Raw genomic sequence first — 20,865 nt, 5'->3', positions numbered from 1 at the left:
TGGGAATCCACTAGGCTCGCCAGATTAGCCATTTGGGGATCAGCTTTTAACATCCCTGATGGGGAGGAAGGCAACAAAAGTTCCTCCTATCTTGGTTCTAGCTTCTCACTTACCCTCCCTAATCTGTTGCCAATAATCACCATAGGTGCAGAAGATGATTTCACCCATATCCTCTTCAACACAATGGGCTGGAACCTCTATATATCTAATGACATTTTTGTGCGCATGAACTTGTAGATAATTTTCAACACATTTTCTCTGAAGAAACTGGTCTACAGAACTTCTTTAACCATGACCCATTCCATTATCTTGCTGTGATACTCATTTCTAAATCAGTTTCCAATACAACATTCCATGACTGCAGAAATTCAGTTTTATTGCATAACTAAATTGGAATAACTGAACAAGATGACTTTTCATCTGTATTATACTGTTAATACTGTTAATATTACAGTTGCAAAGTACAGGGGTTATTTTTTGTTTTGTTTTTTAACTTTACCAATAACACATACCTTGATTGGGTGGAAAAGGTGGATATTTCTTTTTAGGAAGGAAATTGCAATAAACAATTTGCTTCCAAGAGTCTGCAGGAACTTTTGCTACAGTGTAGATATTATTTCCATAATCACAAGACATCTCCATTCCATTCAGATTTGGAATATTTCCATGTATTTGGATTATCATGCCCTAAACATGGACAAAAAAAGCAAGTTATTGATACAGTAAAGGATTTGTGGGATTTTAAACTCAATTAACTATCTGAGACAGAGGTTTCTGAACTGGGACGTTCTGATGTTCCAGCCAGGGAAACCCTGTTTCTGCCCCATTAAGGGGCAGGGTGATAGTGAAGGCCACGAGATGATTGCCAGGATCACACTGCTGCCAGGGAAGAAAAGGTTTTTTAAAAATTTGCCCGTGGCAGCGTCGGCCTCCTGGTGGGAGTGAGTAGCCCAAGGATACTTCTACGGGGCTCCTCAAGTCTCAGAATGTCTAAAAATAGCGAATGCAACCCACTTCCAGTTTGCGATCACGAAACTGGAAGTGGGTTCCGATCACTATTTTTAGACATTCTGAGGAAAGGGGGGTAGAAAATTCAATTCTTTGGAAACAACCCTGGCTGATTTGTTTCTGAATAACTGTGCACAGGCTTGTTCTTGCTCATAATGTGTCTAATTGCTTGTTGCATAAACTTTAGTAAGCAACAGACTATTTTATCAGATGCTTCAGACAGACACCTGTAACTATTTGCATCTGATGATAAACCTCAATAGATATATCTGAACATGAGCACATGCACCTGATACAGTGACATGTCACTATAAACTAGTTGCTCTCTGAGATGAAATACCACTTCCTGTCCCCTTGCTGATACAGGTGAAGGGGGCTAATAATATCACATTGAGGTTTAGATTAATTGCCATTTTTTCTCTGACATTTGAAAATTAAGTTAAAGATATAGTTTTAAAACATATTTATTTAAATATATTTATATACAGTCAGTTCTCAATATCCGCTAGGGTTAGGTTCCTGGTAAACCTAGTGGATACTGAATTCGTGGATACTGAATCATTGAGCCTATGGGAAAAATGGGGTTAGGTTCCAAGAGACCCTCTTCACCGTACACTCTATGAACTTTATGAACCTGAATCCTAACTTGAAGTCTATGGGGTTGGGTGATAGTGAGGAATTATCAACGTGTCCAATATCTAATGCTTCCACCTCCATGCTGGCTATCCCTTGACTCACTTGAAGGTTGCTGCCCACCAATGAGGCCTAAAAGTTCAGCAGTGGGGAGGGGATTGCTTCACCCGTCCTCCTACTCCATCTGTCTCTTGGCTCCTTCCCTGGCATCATCGCCAGTTTTGAATTGGCAGATAACAAGAACAGAGTTGCAGGTTATGAGAGGTAGGTAGTAATTCTGTCCCTTGCAGATAAGTGAATTTGTGGATAGTGAATTCACATATAAAGAGAACTGATAGTAGTTGTTTAGCTTAGTTATTTGAAGGTTTATAAATCATTCTACCAAAAGAGGACCAAAGGCAGAGCAGTGTACAGGTGGGGTCTCCGTATCTGCGGACCTGATTCAACACAGGTTCCCTGGACCCACGTGGAGCCAGATTTGGCACAACCTGAGCCCTCCAGAGGTGACTGAAGCTGGGCTCTGGTCACTTCTAGAGGGCTTTCTGAAGACCACAGAGGCCATGCATGTCTACCCGCAGCCTCCGCAGGCTTCAGAATGGCCATTTTGGCCAAAAAAACACACACACAGCTTCTAGTGCCATGGATCCAAGTATCAATTTGTGACTTGGCCTGTAAGACATATAGGGTGCAATCCTAACCCCTTATGTCAGTGTTTTCCAGCACTGACAAAGGCTATGCTGCTCTGAGGTAAGGGAATAAACATGCCCTTACTTTGAGGAGGCCTCCGTGAGTATCACCCAACTGCAGGATGCAGCATACATCCCACTGGTACCGCTATGCCAGTGCTGGAAAGCACTGACATAAAGGGTTAGGATTGCGCCCGTAGTCAATCTTTGCCTTTCCAGTCCTAAAGAATTACAATATTATTAGCTTGATATATTACCATATTTGTTCTTATTTTTATAAAAAACAAGAAATTATAATCAATAAAAAGAGATAAAGATTTAGCTTTTGGGTGAGCTTCACAGTGCTCACCTTCAAACACACACACACACACACACACACCCTGCATGACTTAAAAACACAGACAGAATCTGGTTCAATGAATGACACCACACTACTTGTGTCAATAATATATAAGATCAGAAATGATATTTGAGATTTTTAACAAGAACCACACTCGGTTTCTCTCCCAAACTTTTAATCAATTTTCCTTCTACTTTTGTTCTTTGTGGTAATGGACTGGGAACTAAACTTTTACTTGTTGGCTAACTTCTCTGGTCAATTACATATGCAGGCCTGAATTTGTTTTCTTTTTTCTTTGAAACATAGTCAGTGGGAGTAGGAGATTGGAATTGCAGTGCAATAGAGGAAGATCTAACCCTATTCCATTGCACCATTTTCCATAAGTAAATCAAACCAAACCACCTATTTGTTACAAGAGGATAGCCATTATTGGCTCTTATAGCTTATATAGTTTCCCTCCAGACACACAAACAGCATTGTTGGGGGGGAGGGGGGAAGAGGGAAAGTTCATTGGAAAAATAGGGGAGTTAACCTCTTTTACAATCAAGATCCAGATTGGACCCTCCCATGGCTACTATTTAAAGGGGGGGGGGCTAGGTTTGCAAGTGCACGTCTAACGTAATATGTAGCTTGATGTGCCAATATTTATTGGCTTTATTAAAGAAAAGGGGGGATCCACATCAAGGGTTTTTTTTACCAGAAACGAAATCTGGAAAAATGACTTTAAGTTATACAGTCGTGCGCTACTTAACAACAGGGATCGGGACCGCGATCCCTGTCGCCAAGCAGCGCTTTACACAATGTGGACCCTCCGCAGCAAAGGGGATGCTCTACTCCCCTCCTCTCTGGAGGGTCGTCTGAGCCTCCCAAAGGCAGTATATGTCAGAACGCTGCCTCTGCAAGGCTCAGACTGAGGGAAATTGTGTCTCTCACGCGACTTCCAGTTTCATGGAGGAAACTGGAAATCATGCGAAAGATGCAATTTCCCTCAGTCTGAACCTTGCAGAGGCAGTGCTCTGACATGCACGGCCTCTGGGAGGCTCAGACGACCTCTGGAGGGAATGGAGCTCCCCTCACATTTAGAGGGTGGGATGTGCTCCCCTCCCGACAACCACATGACCACATGTGGTCATTGGATATGCGATCCTGGCGTAAGCTGGTACATCGCAAAGGGGTGCACACCTGTACTCTTTCTGAGCAGTGAACAAATATAATTTTTGAAGTTCTTTGATGAATTTTTAAAATTTCTACTTCAGGTTTTTCACAGATTTGAACCAGTTCGCCTTTGGGAACAGTTATTAAGTCTGTCTGCAACCAAATTAACTTTGAGCAGGTTTTCTCAGTTGTTGCCTTTCATATGTTGTCTTTATTGCACTTTCTTCCGAGTTGACCCTGAACTGTGTATGTCATCTCCTCCCTATTGGGCCAAATGGGGCTCCAAGGATAGTGTTAGTTTTGACAGTATGACTTGTACTGGACAGATACTCCTAGTAACTTTATTTGGTTTATGAAGTTAAATATTTTAAATGCATTTGCTGCTTCACATAGTAAAAAGTTTGAAAATTTTGAATTGTTGAATTTTATTTGGGCTATCGGAAGCACTAACATGGCAAAAATATCAATCTCTTATAATTTAGTTTATATAGAGTGCTATTGTCATTTGACATACCTGGTTCTCCTTGTCAATGCTTATTTCTGAGGGTAATATGGTCATTGAGGGGCACTGCTGCACTCCCTCACTTGCACTTATCCAGTAATTAGGTTTATCAGAATTAGCACACTCGTGCTGCAGGGAACACCTAAAATAATTAAAAACATGATCCACACGATATCAGCATATTAGCTTCAATAATAGTGCACAAGAGCAGAAATTACGGCTACTTCACACATTACACTTTTCCTTTATTTTTCCACATCTGATGTGGAAAAACTACACGGAAACCAGAAATTAAATTTTGAACTCTGTTGGCTAAACAGTTTCATAGAAGATAGTGTACATTAGCTAGCTATTTACTTTTTTCCTATTATTTTGGATGGAAATTTTACCTTCTGGGAATTCTTCTTCTACTTGCCTGCCTGATGGTTCTTCAGTTCTCTGGGGTGTTCTCCAAATCCATCCAATAAAAGGCAAGTTCTTAGAGGAAAAACACTGAAAACTATCTCTACTGATGAAGAATGGAAAGGATAAGCAAAGGTAGATACCAGCATAGGGTGGGCACTGGACAACTAGTAGGCAAACAAATAGAAGGAGAATTCAGTAAGAATTTTCCATTTTCCCTTCTGGTCCAGGTCTCCAGTGTATTCTAGAGCAGGGGTGTCCAAAGTTTTTGGCAGGAGGGCCACATCATCTCTCTGACACTGTGTCGGGGGCCGGGGAAATAAGGAATTAATTTACATTTAGAATTTGAATAAATTTACATACGTTTACATAAATGAATATATTAAAGATGAACTTATATGAATGAATCAAGGTCTTGCAATAGCTCAATGCCTATAAGAGGCCTTGCGCAAGGCTGACCTTTCCTTAGCTGCCGCTGCTGCATCACAGATGTGAAAGAGCAAGCAGTGGAGGGAGCTCTCATCCCACAGCTCACACGAGAGGTCAAACAGTTGCCCTCACACTGAGAGAAGTTGTGTTGGGCCAGTGTGGGCTTCAACAAATCTCCAGAGAGCCAGAGGCTCATTGGAGACTGGGGGCTCCCTGAGGGCCGCACTGAGAAGCCTTGAGGGCCGCAAGTGGCCCCCGGGCCAGGGTTTGGGCACCCTTGTTCTAGAGCAATGCCCTAGAGGTGCCAGCTGGAAATACTGTTCAGTTTCAAGGAAAGTACTTCTGCGTGTGACCAAAGGTTGCTTCAGCAGATCCAAAAATATTCATTTTATAATAGTGTGGAGAAGTATGGATGGAGGACCAAGTTGTGGTTCTGCACAGTTCCTTGGCAGAGGTGCTAGGCGCTAGATGGAAATGCTCAGGAAGTGGTTGCTCCCCATGAGGGGAGCTTCCTGGCTACTCCTGGCTTCAGCTATGCACATCTTGAGCTAATGGAGAAAGTGGTGTGAAACAGATGGGGCTAACTGGATGCAATCTTGAAAAAGTGGCTGATGAGGTGTTGTGTGCCACCAGGTGTGATGTGCCCCCACACTAGCTCCACTGGCAGATAGTATGCAGCTTAACACCTCTACCTAACACCACCGTTCAGTATATTGGGTTAAATAACTTTATATCTCAATCATGTCCCCCCTCAGGCAACTTCTTTCTAGACTGAAGAGCCCCGTGCTGTGCTCTCTTATGGACATTCTATTTCCATTTAAAACAGAAACCTTCTACTGGCAGTAGTGGAAGTCTTTTTTTTCCTTCTGCAAATAGCATGAGGGGTGGTGCAATCAGAGTTTGAACTGTGGTGGGGCAAAGTTCTAGTGTACCCCTACCCTTGTCATGGTTCCCCCCTCAGTATGCTATTTAAAAAAGAAAAGGTCAACTTACACATTTTTGGCAAGGCATAATTTGGCTCTAAGTTCAATTGAGAATAGAGGACTTCTGAGTAAACACGCAATAGTACTGTGACTTTTCTAGTTGCTTCAGAAGCTGCTATGGTGAGGGTGAAGTTTAAATCTGAGGGGTGATGTACTGATGGCAGTGAAGACAGTCTTGAGGTTCAGTGGAACCCTGGGGCTGTGGCCTGGCAGAATACTCATATGAGGCCTACAACAGAATGCTGTTGCATTCTGAGTTTGTAAGATTTATTGGATTTTCCTTGGGAAGTCTGACCAAGTAGGTGGAGAGGGTAATTAATACACCTTTTGAGAAGGGGGAGCTGCTAAGCATCTTAGAAATAGCAGTTGTGCATCCCCTCCTGAGAAAGCATTCCCTGGATCCCATGTGTCAGATAATTTCTGGCCAGTTTCAAACCTCTCTTTTTTGTGGCAAGATGACTGAGTGGGTGATGGCATCTCAGATTCAGAGAGTCCAGGAAGAAACATATGATTTGGATCCCTTTCAATCTAGCTTCAGGACAGACTTTGGAATGGAGAACACAATGGTCACCCTGGTTGATGACCTGTGCCTGGAGGAGTCAGGGGAAATGCATCCCTATTGGTCTTGTTGGATCTCGCAGTGGTTTTCAGCTCCATTGACCATGACACTCGCCTGTGGCGACTGGCTGAGTTGGGGCATGGGGGCACAATTCTGCAGTGGTTATGCTACTTCCTGGCTGATAGGTCTCAAAAGGTAGGGGATACCTGCTTGGCACACTGGACATTGGGGTGTGGGATGCTGGAGGGGCCTGTTTTAACCCCCATGCTGTTTAACATCTATATGAAACCAATGGAAGGAGAAATCATCAGAGGTTCTGGAGTGGGGTGTCATCTGTATGCTGATGATACCCAGCCCTTTCCACCTAATACTGAAGAGGTATTTGGGGCTGGTCTCCCAGCTGCAGCCATACCTGAGTTGGTCTGACCACAGTGGTCCATGCCTTAGTGACATCTTAGAGCCCAATTCTGGCCTCGTCAGCATGGCTTCATGCTGCTGAGCACTGTTGCAAACATGCCGTAAGGCACACTTGCGAGCCTCTCTGCCGGGTTCCCACCCATGCTAGCCCAGCGCGAGCTGGTGCTGGGCTAGCGCAGGGCGGTTGCCCGGCCTCCGCGGCTTGGCGGTCTCATGGACCACTGAGCCGTGGTACGGTAAGAGGGGGCGGGGAAGAGGTGTTCCAGGGAGGGGGTAACCCAGCAGGGGGCAGAGAGAGGGTGGGGGAAGGTGTGATGCAGAGGCATGACATGGGAGGGAGGGAGGCAGGTCTGTGGAGCTCCGCAGGATCCAAGGCGCTCGTGGAGGGCTCGGCGTAAAGTCTTTTGCCTTTTGCTCGGCGATAAAGTGAGTAGCCCCATTTCAGGGCTGCTTCCCTTCTCCCGAGAAGCCTCCCGCTGTAGCCTAGGGCGTGCAGGATCCGGCAGCAGCCATTCTCGGTGCAGCCGAGCCTGGGCACCCTGGGCAGCTCAGGATTGGGCTGTTAGTTAGATTACTGTAACATGCTCTATATGCAACCTGTCCTTGAAACTTCCATGCAAAAGGCAGTGGCCTGTGTGGTTACTGGAACAAGGGTTTGATTCTGTTGGACAGCTACTCCAGCATCTGCACTGACTGCCTTTTCATTTCTGAGCCCAATTCAAGATGCTGGTTTTCATATTTAAACCCCTTCATGGCTTAGGAAGAGAGTATCTATGGACAGGCTTCTCCTGTACAATATTTATTGTATTGTAATACTGTACAATAGTATTGTTTTAATATTGTCTTTTGCGCCTTGATTTGGTTTTAGAATGTTGCATGATAGTTTTAAACTGACTTTAATGTATATTTTATGTTAGCTGCCTTGAGTGCCCATAATAGTGGGTGTTTCACTATATAAACAATAGTGATAGTTTTAAACTGACTTTAATGTATATTTTATGTTAGCTGTCTTGAGTGCCCACAATAGTGGGATAAAAAACATTTTAAATGAATAAGAGGTGCTAGTATTCAATAATCCAGTCATCCTGGAACAGAAGCCTTGTAATGATGGTCAGATCTCAGCTGAACTTAAATTCTCAGATATTTGTGTTATCACAGAAATACTCCCAGAATTTTTACCACCTACTCAAATGAAGCCTTTAAAAGGACCTTGGTATGTCTCTTCATGGAGAATAAATTTTACAGCAAACAGTAGAAACACAGAATACAAAGTGCTTCAGTACTGATTTTAATTAGAGATTGCACAGCTTTTTTATTATCTTTCAAATCTTGTCAAATTCAAGGTTGTCTCTTAATGCTTATTTGTATACTGTACAGCTTTAACTGTGTATGAATTGCTTTTTCATAAACGATTAGGCTTATGAAAAAGCCTAAATTGTTTATAAAAAGTTTCTCAAATGCCTTTTCAATGCCTAGCTTTTAAGACATGAAAATTACTGCTTCAAAATCTTAAAATCAGAATTAGCTACTAACATATGTCAACAAACCTAATACTGTCATAAGATGAGAAGCAGAGTGGTAATCCAATCCCTTCCAACTTTCTAGCGCTGTTGCAGCCATGCCAAAGGGGTGTGCACTGCATTCTGTAGTGCAGGGGCAATAATAGAAGCTTCCTCAAGCTAAGGAAGCATTTGTTCCCTTACCTTGGAGATGCATTGTAACTGTATCGGCACTGGAGAGTTGGACAGGATTGGGCCCTGAAAAGACTGATAAAATCTCTCAAAATTTGACAATGAGTTTCTCCCCAGAAAAGTGCAAACTAACAGCCCAATCCTGAGTTGCCCGGCATGTGGGGCTCCCACAGCACCAAAATGGCTACTGAAGGATCCTGAGTGCACCAGGCAGCCGCCAGCAGCTCCTTGGGGGCAGGGGACTTTCATCGCCTTCCCCTGGGTAAGGGAAGTAGCCCCACAGTGGGGTTACTTGATTCTGAGGCAACACTTTAGCTGCGTGACCTGACATGGGCCTCTCCCTCCCCCGCCACGCCTTCCCCTCATCTGCTCCAGAACACCTCCTCCCCGCTCCCTCCCCATCCCATCTTACCTCTCCACCACCCGGTGCTTTGCATGGAGCACCAGGCAATGAACCGCGGGCCCAGTGCTTGACCTGTCCCAGTGCCAGCTCATGCTGGACTAGCTCTGGCACTTGGCCTGTGGGAAGACTTGCAAACGTGCCTTATGGCATGTTTGTGATAGTGTGTACCAGCAGTGAGCCGGTGTGCCAAGTTCAGGATTAGACCCTAAGATGCCTGTAGTGTACCAAAGTATTCTACCTGGTCTCCAAGGTGCACCATCCACAGTAAGCATCAGCTGCAGCCAAGCACTCTGTACATGTAGTCTGTTGATAACAGGCAGCTACTTTCACTCGGGCTATCTGTACGACAAAGAAAACCCAAGGCAGTAATAACATTTAAAGAAACACCTTCCAAGGTGCATTCAACTGCTAATTGAAGACAAGAAGACTCTTAACAAATGGGGTCATAGAGAAAGTGGTGCTTGGTTGCTACACTTTACTGTGACATTTCCATTTTTGGAAAACATACCAATATCTGATCTCTCACCTATTGGTGAGTGATGGAAGACTTTTGCATTGGGTTTTGTTTTGTGGAAGATAAAAGGGTAGTAGCAGTTTAGCACCGTTTACACTTCCAAGATAGCACTTACTTTTATCTATCTATTTAAATTCTTTTACTGTACTGTACTCATCTTAAATCCTTTGGAGGGAAGGGCAAGAAATATGTACATTTGTAATGAAGATGGAATCTGTTTTCTACTTGAACATTAAGATTTGGAAAGGGAATATGTAAGAAGAATTCTTTATTTCTTCTTCCAGAGGTTTTTCTAACATTATCCTTAAGATGGAGGTAAGATAAAATTTAGGAACATGGCTTCATCATTCAGATGGAGCAGTATTTTGATACAGTTTTACTAGCTACCATTTGAACTGTAGTAAAAACTAAAGCCACCAATGTTATGCTTACAACATGGTGTCACCAGAGGCATCCTTGGGGTGGGTGCCACTGGTGTGGCACTTACTTGAGAAGCCTGAGAGTTGCAGAAGTTTGGGGGTGATGTAATGATGCAATCATGTCACCCCTGACCTTCCAGGCTACTGCACTGCATACATTTGAAAAGCCTGCCTCAGGACTATCCCCGTTTGGCGATCTTCAGCCCAGTTTTGGCCCAGATACTTTATGTTCAATTACTTTGTGTGCTTGCTGTGAGTGGCAAAAACCTGATAGTCAGCTGAGGCAGCTAAGCCTGGAATGTGCTGAAGATAGCTGAACGGAGGCTCAGTGTGGTGTCAACCCTCTTGAGGGTGACACCCAGTGCTGACTGCACCCACTACACCCCTGTTGTGAAACTACTGGGTGCTACAGCACATTGTGAGCGGCAGCTGACAAGAAATATAGATGAATGTATATTTAGTGAAACTTCTCAGCCAGGGAATTCTTCAGGTTATTGGGTTTCCTTAACAAGCAACCGATGCTTATTTGCATTTTGCAAAGAGGAAGTCATGTTTTCAAAGGTTAGGTTTTCCTCTGTTTATTACATTTATATCTCATGTTTCTTGAACAGAATTTAAGTACTAACCAGACTGAAATCTGTTTAGCTTCTGCAAGTCTACTGCACCATGTGCCTTCATAACATAGCCCTGGTTTGTTTAGATTAACCCATTTAGATCCCAGATCACAATTCAGAGCATTCTCTACATTTGTCCAGATAAATTTCCCGAAAGTGAAATACCTTTGGGGAAAAGGAAACAGACCAAGAGAAGAGACAAATTATATTAGTTGAAGCCTTGCAGAATTTGTGTGGGTGACAGGACGAAATAGCTTATATTCGGTAAACGACTGTCATCTGAAATGTTTATGGAATGTCGTAAATGCATGATCTATCCCCCCCAGTGATCAGAATCAAGGCTCTAAAAGTTTACTTTATTACAGATCTTCAGACTATAGTTATACCACTTCTGTTTACATACTTCTCAAACCCAAATCATGTTTTAAAGAAGATATATTTGTGAAGCAGTCTTACCTGATGGGAAGTCATCAGATACAGGTAGCTGGAGTCAGAAGGATCAAACTGCATGACAGGGTGGACAGGCTCACCGTAAGCCACAGTAATTGCCTTCCTGCTTATCACCTTCATGTGATAATTCAGATTAATCTGTCGGGTAGGGAGACATTTTGTAACTATCACTTTCTGTTTTTTGAGTATAAAGAAGAGTGGGTTCAAATATTAATTGAGCAGTTTCCCTATGATATTTTAATACAGATGGTGCACTTCATGATAAATGACTGAGGGCGCAATCCTAACACCGTATGTCAGTACTTTCCAGCACTGACATAGGAGTGCCAATGGGATGTGTGCTGCATTCTGCAGTTGGGTGTCACTCACAGAGACCTCCTCAAAGTAAGGGAATGTTTGTTCCCTTACCTCAGAGCTGCATTGCCCTTATGTTAGTGTTGGAAAGCACTGACATAAGGGGTTAGGATTGCACCCTGAGTTTGAAAAATGAAAAATGTCCATAATAGAACAATTTAAGAGGATGCAGCAAGTAATGACATTGACCACATTTTGCAAAATCTATGAAATTCAATGTCTATGAAGTTAATGCAGAAGCTGCCATGATTACTTTCTTTCACCTTAACCCTGAGGTATTCAATCTGTGCATCCCGCCTCCCTAGTGAGGTGTGGCTAGCCTCCAAGGGTGTCGCCAGGCATCTCAGGGAGAAAGGGTGCTCTTCTCTGCTCAGCTGTACGTGCTGCCTGCTGACTTGCTGCTTTTCTGCGGCTGTGAACCAGGCAGGTGGGGCAGCATGAGGCTGGGAGGGCGTGTGAAACATGGTGGGGGGAGGTGGGAGAGAAGGCTGGCTAGGCAGGCAGGCAGGCAGGCAGGCAGAGGTTCTGCATCTCATCATGGAGCTCACTCCATGTGCAACCTCACCCCAAGGACTACATTTCCCAGTGTGCCCCACACCCTGGGCATCCTGGGATTCGTCAAGGCTGGAGGAAAAAAGAGTGCGGAGGTGCTGCATCTCGGGGAGAGGGGTGGCTGGCAGGTGCTCTGCTGCTGAGCTCTGCTCAGCTGCACATGCTGCCTCCTGACTTGCTGCTTTTCCAAGGCTGAGAACGAGGTGGGTGGAGCAGTGTGAAACATGGGGGGGGGGAGGTAGGAGAGAAGGCTGGCTGGGCAGGCAGACAGGCAGAGGTTCCGCATCTCATCATGGAGCTCTCTCCATGTGCAACCTTGCCATAAGGACTACATTTCCCAGTGTGCCCCTTGCCCTGGGCATCCTAGGATTGGTCAAGGCTGCTTGGGAAGGAAGGAACCAGTCTGCTCCTAGTGGAGGGGTGTCCAAATGCCCCAGCCTGCATCCCTCCATCTTGCCTAGGGAGAACAGGGGTGGCATCTGCATGTTGGGTGTGTGTGTGAGAGCAGCCCCATCTACTTTGGGGAGAGTTGTAATCTTGCTGGGTGTGGCTGCAATTCTTTCCACACTTTCCTGGGAGTAAGCCCCATTGACTCAAATGGGGCTTACTGCTGAGTAGACCTACATAGGCTTGGGGTCTTATCAGCTTAACCAAAGATCCTCACCTTTCTCTTTTTCCTCCCCCTTCAAAAAAGAAAAAAAGCCACTCTTGATGGCTTTGTCTCCAAAAATTGATTAAAAGTAAAAAATCCCCATTCTTTTTCAGCCATCCCTTTTTCCTCCTTTTGGGGGGGGGGGGGGTACTCTGTTGGCTGCTATTGTAATACAAAAAGCACAATCCTAGCTAGGTCTACTCAGAAGTAAGTCCTATTGTGTTCAATGGGACTTACTCCTAGGAAAGTGTGGAAAGGATTGCAGCCACACCTAGCAAGATTACAACTCACCCCAAAGTAGAGGAGTTGCTCACACACACACCCAACATGCAGATGCCACCCCTGTTCCCCCTAGGCAAGATGGAGGGATGCAGGTTGGGGCATTTGGACACCCCTCCACTAGGAATCAAGCTGATTCCTTAGTCCTGAGTCTCTAGGTCTCAGTTTGCATCCGTTTGCAATTAGCAGATACACACAAAACAAAGTCTTCCCCTCCTGCAAATTCATCACTTCCCCCCTCTCTTTCCAAAACCCTCCAGGTGTGCTGCTAACAAACTCAGGGCACAATCCTAACCAGGTCTACTCAGAAGTAAGTCCTATTTTGTTCAGTGGGGCTTACTCTCAGGTAGGTGTGGTTAGGATTGCAGCCTCAGAGTGCTGGCAGCCTTGTTTCTAGTGTATAATTATAACACCTTCATCCCCATTTTGGGGGTAGCTTAGGTGAGGTGTTGTAATGGCGAGCTGGGGCCAATGGCTACAAGGATCAGGGGAGGCGCGAGCCGAAAAAGTTCGAGAACCACTGCCTTAACCCCTGGTAATGGTAGAGGAAACAGAGGAGCCTAAGAAGCAGAACCAAAGTTGTTGGCTAATAGTGCTTGCTTAGGCTAAATCCTCCATGACAGTAGAAAACTGCCAAAGAAACCTTGTGGCGTTCTTAGTCTAGATCTAGTCATATTTTGTCTGGCTGGCAAGGACTAACAAATTGAATGCTTACTGAATGCTTATGCCTTGACTAAAAACTTGCCTTCTAATTGAATGTTCGTTGTCCTTTTACACAACACTGGCAACAGAGCTGCTTTACACTTACTGCTTTTCCACAAATGAATCACTTGAATGTGCCATTGATAATGGCCCCCGTGAAATGCCCTTCGGTGGTGTTCTTTATAATTTACCGGATCAGATTAATTCCCTATGTGATAGAAATCATAATTGCTGCTTGGGGAACTGGCTGAACATGCTTATGCCCCTTTTACTGTCTTGTCTTGGATAGCAAACCTGAATTATAACTCATACCAGTGTTCTGTATTCCATGCCAAGTAACAAGGAGCCCCCAAGGTAAAAAAGCTTCTGGTTGTGCAGCTGTGTAGTAGAATTAGATTATAGCTATCTGAGCAAATTATCCTAGCAAAGAGCAGTCAGGAGCCTGTGTCTAATGGAGGTTCAGCAGATAAGACTGCCTTTTCTGATATGATAATGGAAGCAGAGCTGTTACTATTGTGTGAACACAAGCTGTGTGAGGAATGCATCTCCATCCAGTATCCTAGGCAGCTGACTCTAATGTCAGTTACCTCGCACTCTGTTGTGTAACCTGTGCTTCTGGGCAAATATCAAATCAGAGAACCTCAAGATCTTCCCCACCTTCCTGTAAGGACCATTTGAAAAGCAGTGACAGAAATTGGATTCTCTTTTGCTCTCTCGCTCACTCTCTCTACTGATCTAATATTCTACCTTCTGTGTTATTAACTCCAGAATGATATAAAGCAGATTCTACTCATGTCTTTCCTTGAAGGTTGACATCTACTCAGTAAGCTTACCAGTGCAGCAACTACACTGAATTGCTACTCTGATTGGCTGCTATTGAACCCTTTCTTCTGCAAGAGATGTACACTATGGTTACTGCAGCTGGTGGCTGCTCCAGGCTTTGAGACAATTACCATGCCTTAAATCTTGGTCCTTAATATATTGTTTCAACACAGATAAAACAGGCATATCACACACATGGATTCACGCCTCCTTTGAAGCTCAAAAATAGCAAGGACCAATCAGGTCCAAGTGTTTATTTCATGTGGCGGGTATGACTGCGTTTTTTTTTTCAGAAGTACCAATCAAGATAGGGAACAATTTAGAAGAGGACATTGTTAATAACTAAATACTGTGCAATAACATTCCAAGTACAAGCATTTATTTCTACAATATATTAAATGACACCTTGGTTGCATAATACCCTCAAACAGTGATTAAAAGTAATAAATTAGTAGATACCGCATGTCACTGTACAGAGAAAAGCAACATCAAGTTGTTTTTTTATTGAACTGAAAGCCTATGCAGTGAGCTTGGCAAGTGATGCAGTTTTGTATAAAGTGAACTGAATCATGGATTAACATGCCAGTCTTATATTTCTCAAGCATAAAATATTTAATTTTGTCATCAAAAGTGTGATGAAGTGTGCTACATCAGTACATATATTGTCCAAACTGTCCTATCAATGCTTTTATTATGACCTGGGCTCAGTGTTACCAGAAGGATTGGTTAAGCAATTGCTTATGGTAGTACTCTGCACAAAGCACTGATGAATCACAGCACATGGAGATATTATGACCAGGGTTCAATAAACAAAGGAAGGGAGGGTGGTGAAACTGCAGATCAATGACCAGGGAAGCCAAGGAGATTTAACTTAGGCCAACTGCTATCTATGAGGAGGCTTACCTGCTGTCTTGTGCAGCAGCAAAGCTAAATCTATTTGCACAGTGAAAGTACTGTACAGAAGCAACCTGCTCAGGTTGACGATATTGTCCATCCTCTTGCTGAGTAACTATGATTAATGTTTGTGCAGGCCATTAAAGGCTTCTGTGCAGATTCAGAATACTTGCAACTCCTTCCATACAGGACTTTCAAATAATCAGAATATTTACTGCTTATCTGCAGTTTAGTACTAACACCACATAAAGCACCCCTAATCACCTATTTGGAACAGAATACAGATTGGTAGAAGATGTGACTGAAACTCAATTGACAAATTTTCAAGAAAAAAGGTAATCAAATTTTTACTGTACATGCAAAGAAAAAGTCTGGGGAATTTGAATTACATAAATACATACGTTAATTTTTTATTTTTTTTTAAATCCTGGAATCATTAACAACCACAAGCACTCAGGTCTTATGATGTCAAATCTAAAAAAACCATGCCTTCAGTAGTTCAGTGCCCTATAAAGTTAGGATGGAGGCGAATCACTAAAACTACTTCCTTCTGAATTTGGGAGTTCCTTGGCAGTCACTGATGTATGATAGCTACATAAAGGTGAGATGGTAGGTTAACAGGATATTTCAAATAATACTAGCATGACTGCTTATTACCAGTGAGTCTACATGTGAAAGGTGCTATTTCCTATCCAGAATGTGAAACCATAAACTGCCTGAGGTGCTTTCTTAACTCTTTGAAATTGAGTTAGTTTTACCTTAAGGAGACTTCCTCCGGCGGTTCCCAGAAATACAACTGTGTAATTATTGACACTGGAGACTGCCACTGATGTAAGGCCTGGTGAAGTGTACACTGGTCTTGCCTTGAGAGGTCGTAAGATTGACAATGGATGCTGAAGATGTGCTGCTCCACAGTCCAACTGTTCCGGTTGCAACTGAGAAGAAAAGGACATATTAGAGTATCCTTTCTTTGTTTCACTGCATAATGATTTTCTTTTAAATAACAATACCCCTTCCTCTTTGTATCATACAGAAAAAGGGATAGGCAGCTCCAAAAAAAGACATAATAGACAAGGTCCTTTTTCTTTAGGTCCTTTTTGTGAACGCGCAAGGGAGAGAAGTTTTGTCTCAAATATTTAATATTCTCAGAAAAATAAGTTTATATTTCATGTTAAAGATTTCAAATTCAGGCAACTTCTTCAGTTACTTTTCTGGCACAGATCTAAGGTGAGTAATCAAGGCAGTACTACTGCATTTATTTGAGCAACCCAATACCCTTAACTGCTTCCTTCTCCAAGTTTAAGGCTTTTAGCTATCTCACTGCACTTTAAGTAGAAGGTCCTTTTAAAGAATTGAAACCAAGTAAGTCAGGTCTTTTGAGTATGAGTTCAGCTTCCTGAGTGTCAAGGCAAAAAATACTGACCTTGACGAAGTTGTTACTTTAAAAACAATGAAGCAATAAAGGTCAAGGCACTGCAAATAAATAAAACATAAAAACTAACAGCTATACTGTTAATCTTGGAATCTGCTCAGAGAGCACACTCCAGAATAGAGCACTTCAGTGTGCATTACAAGTCCAAAAATTTCTTCAGAGCAGACAAATGGAAAAAGTCACATTTTCCCCCTCTATGATCAATAAAACTCTGAATTGTTTTCATAAGAGTCATACTGAATCGGACTAAAGGATTCATCTACAACATTCTACTTCCCATATTATGTTGGCATCCTTCAGTCTCGGAAGACTATGGTATTGCGCTCTGAATAGTGGTTCTGGAACAGAGTGTCCTCTCCAGTGCGCGAAGCCTGGGTAAAGTAGATATGGAGGATAAACTGTTACTCATGCAGCAAATCCCCCCTCTCCACGTCGCTGAAATAGTTCAATGGAAAGGCAGAAGCCAATACGGTTGGTTCCAGCGGTGTCGCAGGAGTTGCCAGAACGTGACTGTGTTCAGCCATGAACTGCCTCAAGGACTCCGGCTCTGGATTTTGCCTCGAGGTTGACTCCTGAAGCCTTTTCCATTGTTGCAAGGTCAAAAGCAAAGTTCAAAAACAAACTCAGTAGGCAAGAGTGGTGATCGTCTGCAAGCTTTATTTCGTTGCCAGCAACGGGCTTCTCAGGGACTCCTTGTCCAAAGCGAAGAGAGCAATGAGAGCAATTTTCCAGTGTGAGCCTCTCAAGCATATAAGAACATAAGAACAGCCCCACTGGATCAGGCCATAGGCCCATCTAGTCCAGCTTCCTGTATCTCACAGCGGCCCACCAAATGCCCCAGGGAGCACACCAGATAACAAGAAACCTCATTCTGGTGCCCTCCCTTGCATCTGGCATTCTGACATAGCCCATTTCTAAAATGACATAGCACATTTCTAAAATTTTATATATATATATTAGCCCATATAAACTAATAGTTTTACTTGCTAATAATTTGTTTTATTAAGCTTGTAAACATTTGATTTGTTAGCATAAGTGGCTTTCATGACCCTGTATCACCATAACTGGATGTAGCCACAAGGCAGTGGAGGTTTGGGATCAGAGTTTTCCTTCTCTCAGATGAGCTGCCTTCCCAGGCTAACGAGTCCCATCTACCTGGTGGCTGTTTAGTCGCCTCTTACGACAAGTACAGCCAAACTGAGGGCCTATTCTTATCCCCAGCCCCCAGGTAACCCATAGTAACCAACTTATCCCATAGTAACCAACCATATGCCTCTAGGAAGACCACTGCAGGACTTAAACAAAAACCTATCTTTCTCTAGCAAATTGTCTCTAAAGTGAAGATTCCATTTAGTTAGTATAAAAAAGATTCATTGATATAGAGTAGTCCAGTGTTGCTCAAACTGTGGGTCAGGACCCACTAGGTGGGTTGCAAGACAATTTCAGGTGTGTCCCCATTCATTTCAACATTTTATTTTTAATATACTAGACTTGATGCTACCATCATATGTGACTGCATTTGGGTAAATGTTGCAGACCTGTACTTTTAACAAGTTACTATGTATATTCTTTTAACAATGACAGTAAATGGGACTTACTCCTGGGTAAGTGTGGGTAGGATTGCAGCCTAGGATTGTTAAAAATTTTCCTGCTTGATGATGTCACTTCTGGTCATGACATCACTTCCAGTGGGTCCTAACAGATTCTCATTCTAAAAAGTAGGTCCTAGTGCTAAATGTGTGAGAACCACTGGAGTAGAATATCAATGTGCCTGCTCACTTCCCTTTAAAAGTCATCTCAACTAATGGTCATAACCTCATCTTGAGCACTGAGTTCAATACATTAAATACACATTGGCCCAGTTAAGACATCACATGGAACCATGGTTTATGGCACAATCCTAACCTGCCTTTCTGCTGGCAGAGCACATGCTCCGCTGGTGTGTGCTGTTGCGTATGTGCTCTAAATTTGTGCTGGATCTGGTTGCCTATTATGCCTTCACATTACATTCATGAGCTTCAGGGGTCCATGTTCCTCCTCCCCTTCATATGTATGGGAGGGAAGTTAAACTTCAAGTCCGGGTTTACAACAAACCGGGATCTGCCATGACAGCCAAACCCAGCAAATCTTGTCTTCTTCTAAACAGAGTTTATGAACAAGCCAAGATATAAAACTGAGTCTAGTTTTATAACCCAGAGTATTCAAAAATTTTGGCTGGAACAAAATGGGATTTGCTAGGTGCTGGTGTCATGGCAATTCCTAGTTTGTTTAAACTAGATATGGAAATTTAAAACCTTCTTCCCTCAGATGTGAAGGGGAAAAAGAAATCAGTGTTCACTCTAAGGCACACAAGTGCATGAATTCCATGCAGCATGGAGCTCGGCAACCCGGATGTTTTGCAATGATGTGATGACATCACTGAATGTCACCGGAATTTAATGTCACAGTGACTACATGCTTCTACCTTAACAATAAATTAGCTAATGCAGCCCTGAAGGTCTATCTAAACAACCTACTCCCTTACAATCCCCATCCAAAATATCTTGGAGTAACCTTGGACTGGACTCTCTCTTACAAGTCACACCTCGAGAACATGGCCACAAAAATCAATACCAGGAACAACATACTCCAGAAATTAATAGGAACGAGATAGGGAGCTTCAGCCACGACTCTCAGAACATCAGCATTAGGATCGATCTACTCAGTAGCAAAATACTGTGCTCCAGTATGGTTTAACAGCTGTCATATTAACAAGACTGATGCCAGATTAAATGAAACCATAAGGATCATAAGCGGCTATATAAGACCCACTCCTGTCTGTTGGCTCCCCGTTTTGAGCCACATAGCACCACCAGCCCTACAGAGACAAGAGGTTTTAGTGAAAGAATACAGAAAAATCACCAACAACCCACTTTTACCAGTGCATGCTGATCTTCCTCATCTCTCAATTGGTAGGCTTGAATCCAGGAAGCCTTCTCTGGCACTCCCACAACATCTGTACAATAATTTCAACATCAATGCCCAATGGAAAATTAAATGGGTAACCAAACGCCCAGGAACAGGTTGTAGACAAGAAATATAGACAATCCTACACTTAAGGTGCCAAGTTTCGAATTGCCTCACCAGCACTAGAAAATTTTGAACAGATTCAGTACCCTACAAGGTGTTTGCCAGGACTCAATGTTTAAATGGGGGCTAGTATCTACTCCACAGTGTGATTGCGGGTTTTCCCGCCAAACCATATATCACATTGTGTGTGGCTGCAAACTGAGAGCAAATACAGGCCCATAGTCTGACTTACATTGAAATGCATCTGCCATTTTGCTGCTCATTCTGCCAGGATCTCTCCAAACTGGCAGAACCGGCAGCAAAATGGCAGATGCGTTTCAATGTAAGTAAATGTACAGTCATGCACATTGGGGCAAAAAATCAAAACTCCACATATAGGCTAATGGGTTCCGAGCTGTCTGTGACAGATCAGGAGAGAGATCTTGGGGTGGTGGTAGACAGGTCGATGAAAGTGTCAACCCAACGTGTAGCGACAGTGAAGGCCAATTCTATGCTTGAGATCATTAGAAAAGGTACTGAGAACAAAACAGCTAATATTATAATGCTGTTGTACAAATTGATGGTAAGGCCACACCTGGAGTATAGTGTCCAGTTCTGGTCGCCACATTTCAAAAAGGACATAGTGGAAATGGAAAAGGTGCAAAAGGGAGCGACTAAGAGGATTATTGGGCTGGGGCACCTTCCTTATGAGCAAAGGCCACAGCGTTTGGGCCTCTTCAGTCTAGAAAAGAGGCGCTTGAGGGGGGACATGATTGAGACATACAAAATTATGCACAGGAAGGATAGAGTGGATAGAGAGATGCTCTTTACACTCTCACATAACACCAGAACCAGGCAACAGCCATTAAAATTAAGTGTTAAAATTGAGTGTGAACTTTTAGTTGAAAAGTAGTAGAAGTGTTGG

The 20,865-nt window shown here is 43.2% G+C and overlaps 1 protein-coding gene across 1 annotated transcript in view; it reads right to left on the bottom strand.

The window, feature by feature from the left end:
* Positions 1-20,865, bottom strand: part of PLXND1 (plexin D1) — a 187,940-nt gene that overhangs the window by 119,456 nt on the left and 47,619 nt on the right. The window contains exons 2-6 of the mRNA XM_066612970.1: positions 16,219-16,395; positions 11,212-11,343; positions 9,447-9,547; positions 4,337-4,466; positions 513-687 (exon numbers count right to left, since the gene is read on the bottom strand). Of these exons, the coding sequence (XP_066469067.1) occupies positions 513-687; positions 4,337-4,466; positions 9,447-9,547; positions 11,212-11,343; positions 16,219-16,395 (715 nt within the window). The remainder of the gene's footprint in view (positions 1-512; positions 688-4,336; positions 4,467-9,446; positions 9,548-11,211; positions 11,344-16,218; positions 16,396-20,865) is intronic.

This window comes from Tiliqua scincoides, chromosome 2, assembly GCF_035046505.1.
Source record: "Tiliqua scincoides isolate rTilSci1 chromosome 2, rTilSci1.hap2, whole genome shotgun sequence".
NCBI classification, from domain to species: Eukaryota; Metazoa; Chordata; class Lepidosauria; order Squamata; family Scincidae; genus Tiliqua; species Tiliqua scincoides.
The sequence above is the reverse complement of the archived record's forward strand: the minus strand, read 5'-3'. Positions and strand labels throughout refer to the sequence as shown.